The sequence below is a fragment of the Epinephelus lanceolatus genome, chromosome 24, assembly GCF_041903045.1.
Source record: "Epinephelus lanceolatus isolate andai-2023 chromosome 24, ASM4190304v1, whole genome shotgun sequence".
In the NCBI taxonomy this organism is placed as follows: Eukaryota; Metazoa; Chordata; class Actinopteri; order Perciformes; family Serranidae; genus Epinephelus; species Epinephelus lanceolatus.
The window spans coordinates 350,014-370,389 of NC_135757.1; the positions used below are offsets into that span (position 1 = coordinate 350,014).

The 20,376-nt window shown below is 43.5% G+C and overlaps 1 protein-coding gene and 1 pseudogene across 4 annotated transcripts in view; one reads left to right on the top strand and one right to left on the bottom strand.

Moving 5' to 3' along the window:
* LOC117250228 (NLR family CARD domain-containing protein 3-like) overlaps positions 1–20,376 on the top strand; it is a 59,845-nt gene that overhangs the window by 1,900 nt on the left and 37,569 nt on the right. For 3 of the 4 annotated variants that reach the window (XM_078165711.1, XM_078165713.1, XM_078165710.1), the window contains 5 exons: positions 107–202; positions 990–1,068; positions 1,212–1,440; positions 1,603–3,406; positions 13,465–13,638. In XM_078165711.1, coding sequence (XP_078021837.1) covers positions 107–202; positions 990–1,068; positions 1,212–1,440; positions 1,603–3,406; positions 13,465–13,638 — 2,382 coding nt within the window. The remainder of the gene's footprint in view (positions 1–106; positions 203–989; positions 1,069–1,211; positions 1,441–1,602; positions 3,407–13,464; positions 13,639–20,376) is intronic. The other variant, XM_078165712.1, reaches the window with a different exon arrangement.
* Positions 3,417–12,186, bottom strand: LOC144461891 (uncharacterized; annotated as a pseudogene).

Sequence of the window (20,376 nt, forward strand, 5' to 3'; positions counted from 1 at the left end):
CTGAACTCACTGATTGAAATACTTTTCTTGTTGATAGCTGGTAGTTTCTCCAGAAGCTTCTGTGGCTGGAAGGTAAAAAAATCCTCTTTGTTTGTTTGTCCTTCAGGATCCATCAGAGACCAGACTCACCTGCACCCAGCTGTGTGTCCTTCAAAAGTGACCGCTCAATGGATAGACGTATTACGTTTAAAGCTGGACAACAGTAAGCTGGATATAACATTGATGTTTTAACTACTATTGTGTCACAAACCTGAGAAGGTGAGAGCTTTTGTCTCAGAGTGTGAGGTTGTTTTGTAGAAGCAGTAAGTTGGCTGTTTGTTACCTGGCAGTACTGAGCAGTAACTGTAGACTCAGAGTCAAAGATCCCTGAGGAGGGAGTGGATCATCACTCCCCAATCTCTGCTGTGCTGACACTGAGAATTTTCAATGTGATGAGAAGGAGTTTGAACTGGAGTCGATGACCTAAAAGCTGCAGAGAGCCGCAGACCAGACGGTGGATTCTCAGTGGGATCAGCTGTACTAACAACACTTGGTTATCAGAGGGAATGATCTGATTCAGTGTTCTTATAAAACATGAGCTGAATGATGATTGACCTTGTGTTTGTCTCTGTGTGGACAGTGTCTCTGTGTGGACAGTGTCTGTCTCTGTGTGGACAGTGTCTGTCTCTGTGTGGACCGTGTCTCTGTGTGGACAGTGTTTGTCTCTGTGTGGACAGTGTTTGTCTCTGTGTGGACAGTGTCTGTCTCTGTGTGGACAGTGTCTGTCTCTGTGTGGACAGTGTCTGTCTCTGTGTGGACCGTGTCTCTGTGTGGACAGTGTCTGTCTCTGTGAGGACAGTGTTTGTCTCTGTGAGGACAGTGTCTCTGTGTGGACAGTGTCTGTCTCTGTGTGGACAGTGTCTGTCTCTGTGTGGACAGTGTCTCTGTGTGGACAGTGTCTCTGTGTGGACAGACATAATGTGAGCTGATTGTTGATGGTTCCTCCACAGAGTGGACCAGGAGAGCTCAGAGGTTCCCAGTGGTCAGTCTGCCCAGCAGCATCAAACACACCTGGACTCCATATTTATGGTCTGTACATGTACAACAACTACTTTGACATCTATTCTGTTCACAGTCATCTCCATGCTGCACTTTTTACACCAGTGGATTGTCAGTGTGTCCAACATGGATCTGATGTTTGATTGTGTCATTCATATAATATTCTGTTCCAGCTGCTGGAGGAGAACATCCTCACTTTTGTGAAGAACGAGCTGAAGAAGATCCAGAAGGTTCTGAGTCCAGATTACCCAGAATGCTTCGAGAGTCAGAGGGAGGATGAGGAGGTGTTGGAGGGTGAGGATGAAGAGCAGAGGAGGAGCAGCAGAGAGGCATTTCTGAAGATCACACTGCACTTCCTGAGGAGAATGAAGCAGGAGGAGCTGGCTGACTGTCTGCAGAGCAGTAAGAGGATTTCTATAAAGACTGAACAGGATGGAAAGAGGAAATGGAGGAAACATGGGAGGAGTTTACATTTACAAATTCTGCAGACACACTTCAATATTTCAATTCTCTGATTTTCTGTAGGATCCACTCACTGATATCATTTGTTGTTTGTTTATTCAGGAACTGTTGCTGCAGTGTGTCGACGTAAACTCAAATCTAACCTGCAGAAGAAGTTCCAGTGTGTGTTTGAGGGGATCGCTAAAGCAGGAAACCCAACCCTTCTGAATCAGATCTACACAGAGCTCTACATCACAGAGGGAGGGACTGCAGAGGTCAATGATGAACATGAGGTCAGACAGATTGAAACAGCATCCAGGAAACCAGACAGACCAGAAACAACCATCAGACAAGAAGACGTCTTTAAAGCCTCACCTGGAAGAGATGAACCAATCAGAACAGTGATGACAAAGGGAGTGGCTGGCATTGGGAAAACAGTCTTAACACAGAAGTTCACTCTGGACTGGGCTGAAGACAAAGCCAACCAGGACATACAGTTCACATTTCCATTCACTTTCAGAGAGCTGAATGTGCTGAAAGAGAAAAAGTACAGCTTGGTGGAACTTGTTCATCACTTCTTTACTGAAACCAAAGAAGCAGGAATCTGCAGGTTTGAAGAGTTCCAGGTTGTGTTCATCTTTGACGGTCTGGATGAGTGTCGACTTCCTCTGGACTTCCACAACAATGAGATCCTGACTGATGTTACAGAGTCCACCTCAGTGGATGTGCTGCTGACAAACCTCATCAGGGGGAAACTGCTTCCCTCTGCTCGCCTCTGGATAACCACACGACCTGCAGCAGCCAATCAGATCCCTGCTGACTGTGTTGACATGGTGACAGAGATCAGAGGGTTCACTGACCCACAGAAGGAGGAGTACTTCAGGAAGAGATTCAGAGATGAGGAGCAGGCCAGCAGAATCATCTCCCACATCAAGACATCACGAAGCCTCCACATCATGTGCCACATCCCAGTCTTCTGCTGGATCACTGCTACAGTTCTGGAGGATGTGATGAAGACCAGAGAGGAAGGAGAGCTGCCCAAGACCCTGACTGAGATGTACATCCACTTCCTGGTGGTTCAGACCAAAGTGAAGAACATCAAGTATGATGGAGGAGCTGAGACAGATCATCACTGGAGTCCAGAGAGCAGGAAGATGATTGAGTCTCTGGGAAAACTGGCTTTTGATCAGCTGCAGAAAGGCAACCTGATCTTCTATGAATCAGACCTGACAGAGTGTGGCATCGATATCAGAGCAGCCTCAGTGTACTCAGGAGTGTTCACACAGATCTTTAAAGAGGAGAGAGGACTGTACCAGGACAAGGTGTTCTGCTTCGTCCATCTGAGTGTTCAGGAGTTTCTGGCTGCTCTTCATGTCCATCTGACCTTCATCAACTCTGGAGTCAATCTGATGGCAGAACAACAAACAACATCCATGCTGTCTAAAGTCTTCAGAGACAAATCTAAACTCATACATCTCCACCAGAGTGCTGTAGACGAGGCCTTACAGAGTCCAAATGGACACCTGGACTTGTTCCTCCGCTTCCTCCTGGGTCTCTCACTACAGACCAATCAGAAACACCTACGAGGTCTGCTGACACAGACAGGAAGTAGCTCACAGACCAATCAGGAAACAGTCCAGTACATCAAGAAGAAGATCAACCAGGATCTGTCTGCAGAGAGAAGCATCAACCTGTTCCACTGTCTGAATGAACTGAATGATCGTTCTCTAGTGAAGGAGATCCAACAGTACCTGAGTTCAGGACATCTCTCCACAGATAAACCGTCTCCTGCTCAGTGGTCAGCTCTGGTCTTCATCTTACTGTCATCAGAAGAAGATCTGGACGTGTTTGACCTGAAGAAATACTCTGCTTCAGAGGAAGCTCTTCTGAGGCTGCTGCCAGTGGTCAAAGCCTCCAACAAAGCTCTGTAAGTGGGATTTATTCATCAATAAATACTGCTGCTGTCTTTCAACAGGAGGAAAAATAACTTGTTTCCTTACTGTTGTCTCTTCAGACTGAGTTTGTGTAACCTGTCAGAGAGAAGCTGTGAAGCTCTGTCCTCAGTCCTCAGCTTTGTAAAGATCAAGAAACTCATTTATGTTTTTTGTTACTTTGATTACTGGACATCTGTTATTCAATCACAGTTAGTTGTTATTTCTTCAACATGTTTACAGAGTCCAAATGAAAACCTGAACATGTTCCTCCACACCAAAAATTTTTAACCTGTACTGAGAAAAGATCATATAAACTGTTTCACCAAAAGTCCACACTTAACATTTCAACATAAATATCATTTGTCTTTTTGTTCATTATTTCACGCTGCCGCCATCACGCTCGTTCACGCCGTCACGCTGGCTGTGCAGTGGTTGCGTTTGCTACCTGTTGCCTACCTGTGTGGAAAGCCCTGGCTGTTTGTTTTTTGGGTACCGATCTGACTTGGTGTCCTTCGGATTTGAATCTGTTCCGCCGGCTTGAGTCGTTGTAGCCTACTCTCCTTGCTGGTTGCTCAAGGGAAGTTTCCACTTTCTTTCGGTGCTGCTGGCTCTGGGAGCTGTGCGTGCAAACTCGCCGGCCAGTGGCTGAACGGCTGAATCATTGCCCTTTTCGACCAACTGTTGAGGTCTTGTCCTCGGCCGGGATGCCAAGCCGTGGTGCAGGATGCCAGCCAAGAAAAACCCAGGAATCCCCAAGGAAGTGGAGGACATCCAGCAGTCGCTTGACTTTCTCTCAGCGGAAATTAAAACAGTTGCCGCACAGCAAAAGAAAATCATGGATCTAGTGACGGAAATTGAAGTACTGAAAAAAACTCAACCTGGAGAAGGATAAAAGATTCACCTTCCTGGAAAGAAGAGTGGATGATATGGAGCAGTATTCCCGAGTGAATGACCTGATCATAAGTGGTCTGAAAACGAGGCATCGGAACTACGCAGGGGCGGCGGCAGTGGCAGCTGAAGACACCGCTGCTGGGCGCGGACCCGATGCGACCGTGGCCGAACGGGAATCACTGGAGCAACAGGTGGTAAACTTTCTGGACAATAAAGGCATCACCATCAACAGCAATGACCTTGAGGCTTGTCACACCCTGCCTAGCAAAAACAGAAACACACCACCAGCAATAATCATCTGATTCACCAACAGAAAGAAAAAACAGGCACTCCTCAAACAAGGAAGGAAACTTAAAGGAACCATTTACATCAACGAACACCTAACCAAGAAGAACGCAGAAATAGCTAGAAAAGCCCGGATACTCAAACGACAGAACAGGATTCAAGCAACATGGACTTCCAACTGCAAGATTTTCATCAAGACGAACGGATCTACACCAGAGGAAGCAAAAGTACACATCATCAGGGACATCAGCAAACTGGACAAATATGATGCATGAATCCACGGATATTAAGACAGCAAATCAATCAATCAATCAATCAATCAATTTTATTTATAAAGCCCAATATCACAAATCACAATTTGCCTCACAGGGCTTTACAGCATACAACATCCCTCTGTCCTTATGACCCTCACAGCTGATCAGGAAAAACTCCCCAAAAAACCCTTTAACAGGGAAAAAAAACGGTAGAAACCTCAGGAAGAGCAACTGAGGAGGGATCCCTCTTCCAGGACGGACAGACGTGCAATAGATGTCGTACAGAACAGATCAGCATAATAAATTAACAGTAATCCGTATGACACAATGAGACAGAGAGAGAGAGAGAGAGAGAGAGAGAGAGAGAGAGATGCAGGTAATGACAGTAGCTTACAACAACATTATTGAAAGTAATAATATTATAGTTATAGTTCTGGCTACTGTGGTACAATATGTTGAAAGTATGTATTAATATCTGGCAGTATACATGTGTGACAATAGTCATATGTGTATAATAACAGTAGAAGTATGACTAATGACTAATGATGGCAGCAGCAGCAGGAGGCATCTGGCAGGACCACGGCAGCAGCACAACCACACACGTCACACTGTCCAGGCACCGCTGTGATATGAGTTAATCTGAGAGACAGTGGAGCACAAAGGCTCCGGAGAAGAAGCCGAGTTAGTGACATCCAGAATGGCCGAGTTAGCAAGATGCAGTAATAGAATACGAGAGAGAGAGAGAGAGAGAGAGAGAGAGAGAGAGAGAGAAGGAGAGAAGGTGCCCGGTGTATTATAGGGGGGTCCTCCGGCAGACTAGGCCTAAGTCAGCCTAACTAGGGGCTGGTACAGGGCAAGCCTGAGCCAGCCCTAACTATAAGCTTTATCAAAGAGGAAAGTCTTAAGTCTAGTCTTAAATGTGGAGACGGTGTCTGCCTCCCGGACCGTAACAGGAAGATGATTCCACAGGAGAGGAGCCTGATAGCTGAAGGCTCTGGCTCCTGATCTACTTTTGGAGACTTTAGGGACCACGAGTAACCCTGCGTTCTCAGAGCGCAGTGTTCTGGTGGGATAATATGGCACTATGAGCTCTCTAAGATATGACGGAGCTTGGAAACCCAACATGATTTGATTAACACAGCTGCAATCTAATAAGTTCACATCCCTCTCAGCTAACCACAAACAGCCACAGCATCAGATAGGGAGTATATATTCAGCATCTGTCATCTTAGAAAAGCCAAAAGAAAAGAAACAGAGTGAGACTGCGAGAGAGAAAGAGAGAGCGCACGCGCACAGGAGAAACTTCAGTTTTACTTTCTAAAAGCTTTTTCTGACTCTAAGTTTACGTTTTTAGTTCACAGAAGCTGGTTATTGTTGTGTTCATGTCAAAATAATGTTTATCAAACGTTTTCGCATCTTTGATTTTGTGATTTGCATGCCAAAATGATCACAATTCAATTGGGAAAGACAAGTTCATTTTACAGGCTATGCATCATCAGCCCGTGGAGGTCTGCTCGCAGTTCAATCAGGAGAGACACGTTTTTGGATAGGAAGGAAATTATTTACAATTACAAGTGCACATGAGAATGAAATGTGAAAATGTGAAAAGTCTTTTGGCGATTAGACCCCTTCGAGATGGTGAGCTATGAGGAGGGTGATGGATCTGTAGCCAATTAGGGAACCCCCCCAAAAACAGTGTAAGAGAGAGGGATGACAAACCGTTTGGCGAGAGTCAATCCTTACCTTACCTGGGGGCAGCAGGCTTCTAGCGAAACAAGCAAATAAAGGTTAGGAGAGAATGCATTGCAAAGAAACATGAAATGAACTGAAACGAGGAGGCAGCGAAATGTGACGAACAGATTAGATGGCCTGCATGACTCTAGAATGGGGAAGTTAGTTTTGATTAAAAAAAACAGATGGTAGGGATGAGACTGGGACAAAATTGGGGAACTGCTGTCTAGAAAGCGGGGGATGTGAGATAAGCATGGAAAGGAAAGTGGCAGAGGAAGGCTTGGAAAGGTCTAACCACCGAAAGGAGCCAGGGGTGGAATGCAGTGGCAGGGGAAAAGATTGAATGGCAGAGAGGAAGCTAGGGATGGGCATGAATCTGGAGGCCATGGTGTCTATATGTTGAACGAAATAAAAGGTCAATGAAGACCAACAGAAATGAAGATCGCAAGACCCAAACAGAAAATAAGGTCAGAGACCAAGTTAATATAATGCAAACAAAAGGCAAAGGTCCGGTGACCAAACATAAATTAAAGTCAGCAAGATTAGCTTGACAGCAACAGAAATTAAGGGTCTGATGACCAAACTGAAATTAACGTGAGTGGTGCAAGGTCCTAATGACCTGGGCCTATATGTGCCGGAAATAATAAAAGATCAATAAGACCAAACATAAATAAAGGTCATAAGACCAAACGAAAATTAAGATCATAAGACCAACTCAAATAAAATGGAGAAAGAAAAATAAGGTCCGGCGACCAAAAAGAAATTAAGTCATCATCATGATGAACAGAAATTATGGCCTGACAGCCCAAAAGAAATTACCGTGTATAAGCATGAGGTCCCGTAGACCTGGGTGCACAAGCTGGGGTCCTAAAGACCGTCAGTAGAAACAAATAAAAGGTCGGGAGGCCGAAACGAAATAAAAGGTCTCTTGACCAAACAGAAATTAAGGTCGGAAGATCAACTTAAATAAAATGGATAAATTAAAATAAGGTCCAACGACCAAACATAAATTACGTCCGATATGACAAAACAGAAATTAAGTGGGTCCTTCTGTCCAAAGAAAATTAAGTGTTGCACGGATGAGTTTTCTGAGGCGGTCCAATGACCTTGGTGTTGGTGCATGCAGCATGAGGTCCCACAGACCCTGATAGAGCATTTGCATGAGGTCCCGAAGACCAGGGTTGATTGAGCATACAGCATGAGGTCCGAAGACCGAGGGTGTTGAGGCATATGGCATGAGGTCTCACAGTCATGATGAGGCTTTTGAATGAGGTCAGACTTGAGGCAATTAGTAAATAACAGTGGTCCCAAACCGGGATGAAGCATGCATGAAATCCTTATACCGAGGGTGATGGTCCATGAGAATACGGGTGCTACAAAAGTGTAGAGCATAAGATGAGGAACTGAGACTGGGGATAGAGTAAATATTTGAGTGGGTGAGTGGATATATCTAATAGAGAGGATGCATAAAATAAATGGCTTGAATGGCTTGAGCATAGAAGGTCGTGCAACCCGCAGATAATAGAGATGGCGGAACAGGAAATTGTGAAAAATAGTCAGGGTGAAATCGTAGGAGTGAAAGTGGCTGAAAATTAGATAGAGCTGAGGGATTAGGGAGAAGCAGTAGCTTTGACATAGAATAAGACAACGACGAGAAAACCCTAAAGGGACCACCACCAGCTATATGAAAACTTACCAGAATTAAGGCTTGAGAGCTCTTTGATTTGCGAGAACTGCGTTAGTGTCGGGGCAAATGTAGGAGGTGAATGTGGATGAAGACCAACGCCCCAGTTGTTGCAGGGATGATGAAGAAATGCCTTGACTTGCAGCGGTAGTAGCGGCACCAATCCTGAAAGAGTGCCCTGAATAATGCTGAGGGGATAATTTGCTTTTGATGAGGACTTGCGTTAAACAGAATTTAAAACGAGACTTTGATAAGGGGGCATTCTTGGAGATGAGAAAAAGAGGAGAGGAAGCGTTGGTTTTAGGTCTAAGTTTTAGGTACTTTAACATGGATGAAAAAGGGCAGAAAGGGGAATCAATGTGGGCAACTAATATGGAACAGGCGCCTCCGCATTTAGAATGTGATGTAGAATGTAATGGCCAGGATGAAAGTTTAGATCAGCTAAAGAGACATCTTTGTTGGGGTCAAATGAGAGAGAGGGTGTAGTGAATTCGCCGGCTCTAAGGAAGGCATAGAAGGCTAGCAGGAACACTGAGTCAAGAAGGGCATCAATAAAAGGAGAAAATATACAGTTTCTGAGAACTGACAGCATCTTATGCAAAATAGCGAGCGTGATGGGACGTCTATTATCAGGGATAGGAGGAGAAGCTTTAGCGATGCCCTTTAAAATTAGCTTTACAGCTTAGTTTGCAAATAAGCTAGGGAAAGAAGGGTTGAAGCATCTTATGTTAAATTGGACAATTGGACAGCAATCAACCCGCAGATGTACTGAGGTTTAAAATGCCTGACATCCATACAGTAACAAATGAAAGCACAGACAGTATTTATCTTGACAGGTTTAAGAGGGATGCATATGGACATACAGAAAATAGCAAATGTGCGCCAAGCAAAATCCTAAGTTTTTAGAGTGGAGGTGGCTAAACCTTGTCTCATGTAGAATTTGGCTGATTCTAAATAACTGGACATGAGGCCTTGGTTCAATGCAGAGCTATGACTTTGAGAGGGGGAATCTGAACTGGCACTGAGCTGGCTTCTGGGCAGATGCTCCGGAAAGTCTGAAATTTGAAGCGGGAAAGAGAATCAGCTGAAGTGTTGAGGTGGCCTGGCACATGATGGGCTGTAATGATGAAATTGTGACTGATGGAGGACCATGTAATGCTTCTCATGAACGGCATGATATCTTTTGACGAAGAGCGCCCTCTGTTGATGATATCGACCACTGCTTGGTTGTCGCACAGAACTGAGATGCGCTTGTGTTTCCAGTTATGACCCCACACGTGACATGCTACAGTGATGGGGTAAATTTCGAACAGCGCTGAAGATGCCTCGAGACTGTAAAAGGAGGGCGGCCATTGGCTGGCGAACCACTGGCCTTGGAAGAACCCCCCGAAACCCACGGATGGCGCAGCATCTGTGAAAAACTTGAGAGCGTCTGAGGAATGCACCAGCTCATCATAGAAAAAAGAAATGCCGTTCCAGTGATTGAGCAGGTGAGACCAGAAACACAGGTCTGAACGGCAACCTTCGTCTAGAGATATGACGTCATGCAGATTTGGCACGGAGGACGCAATGTCCAGTAACCGAGAAATAAAGGATCGCCCCTGAGGGATGACGCGCATGGCAAAGTTCAGGTGACCGAGGAGGGAGAGCAGCTGTCGTTTTGTGATGTTATCGGTATCACAAAAGGACTTTGATATGTTGCGGATGCGCTGCAGTTTCTCAGCTGGGAGGGATGCTTTCATTTCAATAGAATCGAGGGTGATGCAGAGGAATTCTAAGCGAGTATCTGGACCTAACGTTTTTTCTTCTGACAGGGGGACGCCAAGAGCCTGGAAACACAGTTTCAGTTTGGACAGAGAGGAGCCGGAGCTGTCATGAGGGGGATCTATGAGGAGGAAATCATCAGACAGGTGGAGGACAGAGGGGATTCTGACTCTGTTTAACAGTATCCAGCAGAGGGCCTCCGAGACTAAGTTAAAAATGAATGGGCTGCTTCTGCACACAAAAGTCAGGCGGGTGGCAAAATAGTATTTTGAGTCCCACCTGATGCCAAAAAGATTCCACTGAGATGGGTGAATGGGAACTATTTTAAAAGCGTCGGTAATATCAGCTTTTGACAGCCAGGCACCATGGCCTGAGAGCTTGATCAGTTTAATGCCGTTATCTACGGAGGCATAATCGAGGGAGAAAGGCTCTAATGGGATGAGGCTGTTAACACTTGCAAACGGGCCGGAGCGAGGTGCGGAGAGATCAAAAATTAACCTTTTCTTCCCCGAGTACTTCCTGGTGGCTAGGCCAATTGGACTTGAACGGAACACTGGAAGGGGAGGACCTAAAAGGGCCAATGACGTAACCTTTGTTTACCTCTCTCTCTAGCAGCTGGGAGATGATATCTGGCTCATTAAGAGCGGACTGGAGATTTTTTGCGACATATGTGACTGAGGGGGAAGAGAGAACCCCTACTCTGAAACCCTGAGAAAGGCCTGTGAGGAGATGATCTACGAACACTGAATCAGGATGAGAAGACAGTTTTGCTGCTACAGACTGTACATTTATTGGAGTGGAGGGATGGGAGTTCAGAATGTTTTTGAACCATGTTGAGGTGCTCACTGGGGAGGATTCCGGGATGGTCTGGGGCGTCTGGGGCAGACTGACCGAGGGTGAGCCTCTTTGCAGTAGCTGCAGATATGAAGAAAACTGCAGTTGGGGAATGAGCAGACATTATAATTAAAGTTATTGCAGATGTGGTTATTATTAAAGCGCTCCACCTGGCGCCCTGGCTTGTTGGGCTGAGGCGGGAGCTGGGGCTGACGCAGCTAGGGAATCCCGGCAGAGGGCTGGAAGGGGACAGAGGGGCAGAAAGGGGTGATGTGGCCTGGGGTCCAACAGGAAGAACAGGAGATGATTTGGAAGCCTCCGGCGATCATCACTAATAGTTCCGTGTCCAGGATGGACCAATCCAGGCGGGTAAATCAGCAATAAGTAGCTATCTAATTCCTGCCTTCTCTCAGGAAAGATGGAGCAGATTATGTCCCGAAAAATGCCAAAAGCTGAGACAAAGTGCCTGATAGATAGGTCTCTGCATAGACGGGGATCAGCTGATTTGAACACCGCAGTGATGTCTCCGCCGGTGGCGATGGATTTATCGCACTGGGGGGAAGGCAGGATGAGGCTAACGAGATTAACGTCTCTGCCTTGGAGAATTTTTGCTTTTATCCGGGGAGAAATGTTAGCAGCATAAGGAATGAATGGCCTACCTAGAGGAGGGGCTGGGATGGCTGTGGCCAGAGAATGATGTGAGGCTTCAGGAGGAGTGGATGTGGAGGGCTGACTGGGCATGAAGGCTGGCTGCAGCATGGAAGCCTGGACCCCGGTTAAAGTCACTGAAGAAAAGACGGGGGCTGAAGAGGTTTCCAGAGCCTGGAGACGAACGTTGATGTTGCTCATGGAATTAGCCAGGGACTGCAGGGTGGAGACCAGAGTATTTCCTGAGGTGCTTGAGGAGGTGAGGGCAGCAGGAGTGGGAGAAGGAGGAAGAGAGGCGATGTTTCTCTTCTTTCGGCTGAGGAGCTTTAGCAGGTCCGGATTTCCTGGTTCTTTTGCGGCCGCGAGCTGGCGCAGCGGGGGACCCGGCTGGAACGTTGGATGCAAGAGCAGAGGGGTCTCTGCTGGATCATGGCGTGCGGCTTCAACCGCCAGCTCGCAGAGCTGGGAGAGAGGGAGGCCTGGGGCTGGAAAAATGCCATGATCTTGAAGCTGAGACAGCAAGTGTTCTGACTCGTCTGATAGAGAACCGCCGCGCAGTGCGAGGCGAGAGCTCCTGCGCCGACAGCTCGGAGGAGCCTAAGCTGGGATCGAAATCTTCCGGCACTGGATCGAAGTTGGAGTCAGACATTGGTCTCAGAGTGAGCGAGAAGAAGCAGCACAAGGTAAGAATAGCATGAGCCATAAGCGGCAATTCTGCCTAGAATGACAGCTGAAAGCGGCAGAGGAGAGAACAGATTTAAAACCTCGTAGTGATGACCTGATTGGCTGCTGGAGGTTGTGGCTAATTCTGATAGGACAGCTAGGAGAGTGCACGCCCGGAGGCAGCTGATTGGAGGAAGCAGTGGGAGTGAGAGAGAGGGAACTGTGAATGAATGAGCACTGAAAGGTCTTCCTGATTGAACTTACGCTAAGCTTCATTTCCGTATATTCGGACACTGCAAGTTTGGACCTCCCGGATTATGATGATCATTATTACTGCGATTAGATCATTCTGATTAATGACTGACCATTAAGACGTGTTTCTGATAAATATTTTAATGTGCACATAATACATATAATACACAATATATAATACACATAAAAAACCTTTCACATTGTAATCATATTTTTATTTGTTATCTTTTGCATATGTGTGGCTGCTCCTTGTGTGTCTGAGCAGAGTGCACGCGCGTTGTGCACCCGCCTAGAGACCCATATTACTAACTTGTTTAACAGCGAACTGTTGCGCCGTTGACTTTAGACCAGGTTTTTGTTGGTCACTGGCGCATTTGCTTTTCCCATCATCTAACTAGCAACGCGCCATGACTGCGCCTGACCACTCCTCATTTTTAGACGAACACGCCCAGAGAAGCGCAAGTTCATTTGTTAGTTAGACGAAGAGGGCGCAGGGCGTGAAAATGACAACTGCGCTGGCATCTAAATAGCAATGACACTTGCGACATGGATTATGCGCCGTCCGCCGTCCGCTTTAGACCATATAGAACATGTGAAACCTTAAGTAAACTAAAAAACCTATTCAGAAAGAAAGTATTGCGCAAATATGAGATGGAACAGTGATTTTTGTCTTGTTTTGGTAATTGTGTTTTGTCTTGCTGGAGGGTTGTTTGAAAATTCTGGTGTATTTGTCTGTTATTGTATTATATCTTGAAAATCGAACTTTGAGGTTGTTGTTTTTCTTTTTTGTTTTTTGTATTTTTTTTTTTTTACTTAAATTGCACACATACAATATAAGGGGGTGGGACTAGAAAAGTTTTTTTTTAACTTCTTCTTACCCCTTTTGAACATGACCAATATCATTTAAGTTGTTTATTATTTGATTCTGCTTTGCTTGTTTGTTTGTTTTTTATGTCGTGTGCTTTATTTTGTTTGACTTTTTGTTTCTTTGAACATGTTCAATAAAATCAAATCAAATCATCATCAAATCAAATTTCCTCTGCAGGCTGAGTGGCTGTAACCTCTCAGAGAGAAGCTGTGAAGCTCTGTCCTTAGTTCTCAGCTCCCAGTCCTCCAGTCTGAGACACCTGGACCTGAGTAACAACAACCTGCAGGATTCAGGACTGAAGCTGCTGTCCCCTGGACTGGAGAGTCCACACTGTGCTCTGGAAACTTTCAGGTCAGCTCAAGTTACAGATTATTTCAAATTATTAAACGACCTGTTGTTACTGTTGCTCCAGTTCTAATCATTACGTTCGTGAGTAATGTCACTCATCAGAGGGGAAATACATACATAAGTAAATAATTGGATTGATAAATAAATGAATAAATAAGTAAACATAAAACATCACTGTTATATTCCATACAAGAAAAAAAAAGATTTCTAATCCAAATTCAAGTAAAAAAAAAAAAAAATACATAGAAAATAATACATAGAAAATACTTCTTTTCTTAAAAATTAAAAATAAAGAAAAACATAATAAAAGTCATGTATCACATGACCCAACCTCACTCAATCAAGATAAGCAAGAGTGTTGAGGTGTTGAGAATAAATACATTTTTACTCTCCTTTTAAAACCGGCATTTCTCTTAATTACACGAACCTCACCTGGAAGACTGTTCCAAAATGCAATTGACCTATAGAATACTGTCCTCTTCATAGAGTCGGACTTAGGTAGAGGTAAGGTAATCCGTCCACTATTCGCCCCTCCAGTGTGATATGAATGAGTATTTGAACAGTAAATTATATTATTACAGAGAAATTTAGGAGACTGAGTGTTAATTATTCTTTGAAAGTATATTAGTACATTAGCAGATAGTCTGTCCTTGACCCTCAGCCAGGTGAGATGTTCATGCATTTCTGCAACACTAGTTATTGTAGAACAACCAAGAACCAGTCTTGCAGCCTTGTTTTGAGCCACTTGTAGTTTTTTTAGAAGACTGTCTGATGCAGCAGACCATACAACTGAACAGTAATCTAAATGACATAATACCAGTGAACAAACAACTTGATGCAACAATTGTGAATTGAGAAACGGTGCACATTTATGCCTTATGACTACTGCTCTACCCATTTTGGCAACAATTTTGTTGATGTGATCAGACCATGACAATGTGCAATCAAGCCAAAGTCCAAGAAGCTTCACAGTTTTTACTTGCTGTATTGCTTGACCATCTATTTGTATATTTATTTTAGGATTCTCTGATAATCTATACTTAGAACCAAACATTATACTCATTGTTTTTGATATATTAAAGATAAGTTTATTCGTTTTGATCCAGTTATATAGCATGCTGATCTCACACGACAGAACCTGATTAATCTCTGAACATGTGGGGGCAGCATAATAAATAGTGGAATCATCAGCAAACATAGTCAATTCAGCCTTACTGAGTACATATGGCATATCATTAGTAAAAATTGAAAATTACAGAGGTCCCAGACAGCTTCCACAGTCCAGGGACTTACTCCAAGATAAAGCACCATTGAAATAAACTCTTTGTGATCTATCAGACAGATAGCTCTTAAACCACTGAATTGCAGAGGAGAGAGGCTACTTAAGGAGGGCTTTCCTTTAGTTAACACTCATATATTAGATATGATCAATATATCCTTATTAAAGGCTATGTACCACAGTCTTTTAAGGTAGCTGTAATTAAACCTCTACTAAAAAAGCCCACCCTGGATCCAGAGGTGTTAGCCAACTATAGACCAATATCTAATCTTCCCTTTATGTCAAAGATCCTTGAGAAAGTAGTCGCAGACCAGCTGTGTGATTTTCTCCATGATAATAATTTATTTGAGGAATTTCAGTCAGGATTTAGAGTGCATCATAGCACTGAGACAGCACTAGTTAAAATTACAAATGACCTTCTGATTGCTTCAGACAAAGGACTCGTCTCTGTACTTGTTTTATTAGATCTTAGTGCAGCGTTTGACACAATTGACCAGCAAATTCTACTGCAGAGACTGGATCACTTAATTGGCCTAAAAGGTTCTGCACTAAGCTGGTTTAAATCTTATTTATCTGATCGTTTTCAATTTGTTGACGTTCGTAATGAATCATCCTTACGTACCAAAGTTTGTTTTGGAGTTCCGCAAGGTTCTGTGCTCGGACCAATCCGATTTACTCTATATATGCTTCCTTTAGGTAACATCATTAGAAATCACTCTATAAATTTCCATTGTTATGCGGATGATACTCAGTTGTATTTATCAATAAAGCCAGAAGAAAGTAATCAATTAACTAAACTCCATAACTGCCTTAAAGACATAAAAACTTGGATGAGCACCAATTTCCTGATGTTAAATTCAGACAAAACTGAAGTTATTGTTCTTGGCCCCAAACAACTCAGAGACTCTTTATCTGATGACATAGTTTCTCTAGATGGCATTGCTCTGGCCTCTAGCACTACCGTAAGAAACCTCAGAGTAATATTTGGTCAAGATTTGTCTTTTAATTCTCATTGAAAACAAACCTCACGGACTGCATTTTTTCATCTGCGTAATATTGCGAAAATTAGGCCTATCCTGACCCGAAAAGATGCAGAAAAATTGGTCCACGCTTTTGTTACCTCAAGGCTGGATTACTGTAACTCTCTATTATCAGGTAGCTCTAGTAAGTCCTTAAAAACTCTCCAGCTAATTCAGAATGCAGCAGCACGTGTACTAACAGGAACTAAGAAACGAGATCATATTTCTCCTGTTTTAGCTTCTCTGCACTGGCTCCCTGTAAAATCCAGAATTGAATTTAAAATCCTACTGTTAACTTATAAAGCTCTAAATGGTCAAGCTCCGTCATATCTTAGAGAGCTCATAGTGCCATATTATCCCACCAGAACACTGCGCTCTGAGAACGCAGGGTTGCTCGTGGTCCCTAAAATCTCCAAAAGTAGATCAGGAGCCAGAGCCTTCAGCTATCAGGCTCCTCTCCTGTGGAATCATCTTCCTGTTACGGTCCGGGAGGCAGACACCGTCTCCACATTTAAGACTAGACTTAAGACTTTCCTCTTTGATAAAGCTTATAGTTAGGGCTGGCTCAGGCTTGCCCTGTACCAGCCCCTAGTTAGGCTGACTTAGGCCTAGTCTGCCGGAGGACCCCCCTATAATACACCGGGCACCTTCTCTCCTTCTCTCTCTCTCTCTCTCTCTCTCTCTCTCTCGTATTCTATTACTGCATCTTGCTAACTCGGCCATTCTGGATGTCACTAACTCGGCTTCTTCTCTGGAGCCTTTGTGCTCCACTGTCTCTCAGATTAACTCATATCACAGCGGTGCCTGGACAGCGTGACGTGTGTGGTTGTGCTGCTGCCGTGGTCCTGCCAGATGCCTCCTGCTGCTGCTGCCATCATTAGTCATTAGTCATACTTGCACTGTTATTATACACATATGACTATTGTCACACATGTATACTGCCAGATATTAATACATACTTTCAACATATTGTACCACAGTAGCCAGAACTATAACTATAATATTATTACTTTCAATAATGTTGTTTTAAGCTACTGTCATTACCTGCATCTCTCTCTGTCTCTCTCTCTCTCTCTCTGTCTCTCTCTCTGTCTCTCTGTCTCTCTGTCTCATTGTGTCATGCGGATTACTGTTAATTTATTATGTTGATCTGTTCTGTACGACATCTATTGCACGTCTGTCCATCCTGGAAGAGGGATCCCTCCTCAGTTGCTCTTCCTGAGGTTTCTACCGTTTTTTTTTCCCCGTTAAAGGGTTTTTTTTGGGGAGTTTTTCCTGATCGGCTGTGAGGGTCCTAAGGACAGAGGGATGTCGTATGCTGTAAAGCCCTGTGAGGCAAATTGTGATTTGTGATATTGGGCTTTATAAATAAAATTGATTGATTGAATTGAATTAAAACCATAACAAATCAGTTTGGAAATCAAAATGTTATGGTCGATCACATCGAAGGCTGCACTGAAGTCAAGCAATACTGTACCCTGTTAACCAGCTATCTGACATTTGTGTCATTGCAGTGCAGGTGGAATGGCCAGACCTATATGGATGTTGGAACATTGTTGTTAAATCATTATAGGAAAAGTAATCTTGTACTTGCTTAAATACAATCTTTTCCAACAATTTACTCAGAACAGGCAGAATGCTAATAGGTCTACTATTCGGACCGCAGAAAGTTGATTTTGTATGTTTGGGTAGAGAATGATCTTGCCCTCCTTCCAAAGTTTTGGACACACACCACTGATCAGACATCTCTTGAATATATCAATCAATCAATCAATCAATCAATCAATTTTATTTATAAAGCCCAATATCACAAATCACAATTTGCCTCACAGGGCTTTACAGCATACGACATCCCTCTGTCCTTATGACCCTCACAGCTGATCAGGAAAAACTCCCCAAAAAAAAAAACCCTTTAACCCTTTAACGGGGAAAAAAAACGGTAGAAAGCTCAGGAAGAGCAACTGAGGAGGGATCCCTCTTCCAGGACGGACAGACGTGCAATAGATGTCGTACAGAACAGATCAGCATAATAAATTAACAGTAATCTGTATGACACAATGAGACAGAGAGAGAGACAGAGAGACAGAGAGAGAGAGACAGAGAGAGAGAGAGAGATGCAGGTAATAACAGTAGGTTACAACAACATTATTGAAAGTAATAATATTATAGTTATAGTTCTGGCTACTGTGGTACAATATGTTGAAAGTATGTATTAATATCTGGCAGTATACATGCGTGACAATAGTATATATGGCATATAGGTTTAGAAATTTGTGCAGCAGATAATCTCAACAGCCTATTATCCAAGTTGTCCATGCCAGCAGACCCACCAACAGGCAAGGACCTCAGCAACATTTCCACCTGCACAGCACTGACCTCATGAAATTCAAAATTACACAACTTATCCTTCGTAATGCATTTTTTTTATCAGCTCCTCTGAGTTGGAATCAACAGTACAATCCATTTTCTCTCTAAGTTTAGAAACCTTAAATAGTCATTAAAATAATTTGCAATCTGAGTTGGCTTAATCAAATAAACTCCATTCAATTCAACAAAAGAAGTACAGGTAGATTTTTCCCCCATGATTTCATTAAGTACACTCCATATTTGTTTAGTATTTGTACCACTGTCAGAGATTCTCTTTTGATAATATTTTCTCTTTTTTACTCTGTTCACTTTGGTCACATAATTCCTTAGAGTACAATAAAGTTTTCTGTCTACAGGAGAACCAGAAAGAACAGCAGCCTTTTTAGCCTCATCCCTTTGAGACATCAAGCTCTTTAATTCAGTGTCAACCCAAGGAGCACTTTTGGCTTTGACTGTAAATGTCTTTAACGGGGCATGATTGTTAATCAATCAATCAATCAATCAATCAATTTTATTTATAAAGCCCAATATCACAAATCACAATTTGCCTCACAGGGCTTTACAGCATACGACATCCCTCTGTCCTTATGACCCTCACAGCTGATCAGGAAAAACTCCCCCAAAAAACCCTTTAACAGGAACAAAACAGTAGAAACCTCAGGAAGAGCAACTGAGGAGGGATCCCTCTTCCAGGACGGACAGACGTGCAATAGATGTCGTACAGAGCAGATCAGCATAATAAATTAACAGTAATCCGTATGACACAATGAGACAGAGAGAGAGACAGAGAGAGAGATGCAGGTAATGACAGTAGCTTACAACAACATTAATGAAAGTAATAATATTATAATTATAGTTCTGGCTACTGTGGTACAATATGTTGAAAGTATGTATTAATATCTGATAGTACACATATGTGACAATAATCATATGTGTATTATAACAGTAGAAGTATGACTAATGACTAATGATGGCAGCAGCAGCAGGAGGCATCTGGCAGGACCACGGCAGCAGCACAACCACACACGTCACGCTGTCCAGGCACCACTGTGATATGAGTTAATCTGAGAGACAGTGGAGCACAAAGGCTCCGGAGAAGAAGCCGAGTTAGTGACATCCAGAATGGCCGAGTTAGCAAGATGCAGTAATAGAATACGAGAGAGAGAGAGAGAGAGAGAGAGAGAGAGAGGGAGAGAGAGAGAGAGAGAGAGAAGGAGAGAAGGTGCCCGGTGTATTATAGGGGGGTCCTCCGGCAGACTAGGCCTAAGTCAGCCTAACTAGGGGCTGGTACAGGGCAAGCCTGAGCCAGCCCTAACTATAAGCTTTATCAAAGAGGAAAGTCTTAAGTCTAGTCTTAAATGTGGAGACGGTGTCTGCCTCCCAGACCGTAACAGGAAGATGATTCCACAGGAGAGGAGCCTGATAGCTGAAGGCTCTGGCTCCTGTTCTACTTTTGGAGACTTTAGGGACCACGAGTAACCCTGCGTTCTCAGAGCGCAGTGTTCTGGTGGGATAATATGGCACTATGAGCTCTCTAAGACAGAGAAGAACAACATAAGGAAACTCAAACACTGACTAACTGAATAGACTGAAATTCACCATGACCAGTTCGGACATTAATAACCATCCATCTGACTATGAAAAACTGGACTTGGAAACCTTCAGATACACTAACCACAAATCACAAGACATAGAAAATGACACTGACCCCGAAAATAACTTTTATAACAACACCCACACCGATTGTAACTACTACACGGAAGAACAGTTTAAAAGAAATGAAAAGCGAGGACCAAATTGAAATGGTTCAGATTGAGGGATACGAAATGTACTGTACAAACAGAATTCAATCTAGAGGTGGGGGGATCGCATTGTACATCGATAATAAGTATAAAAGTAAGTCTGTTAGAAATATGTCATTTGTCATGGACAACATCATGGAATGCACCACAGTTGAAATAGAAATGGAGAAATCAAAAAACATTCAAATAAGCTGTGCATATAGAAAACCTGGATCTTGCATCGATACATTCAAGGAAAAGTTTCTTATCTATACAGTAATATAAATAACAGGAA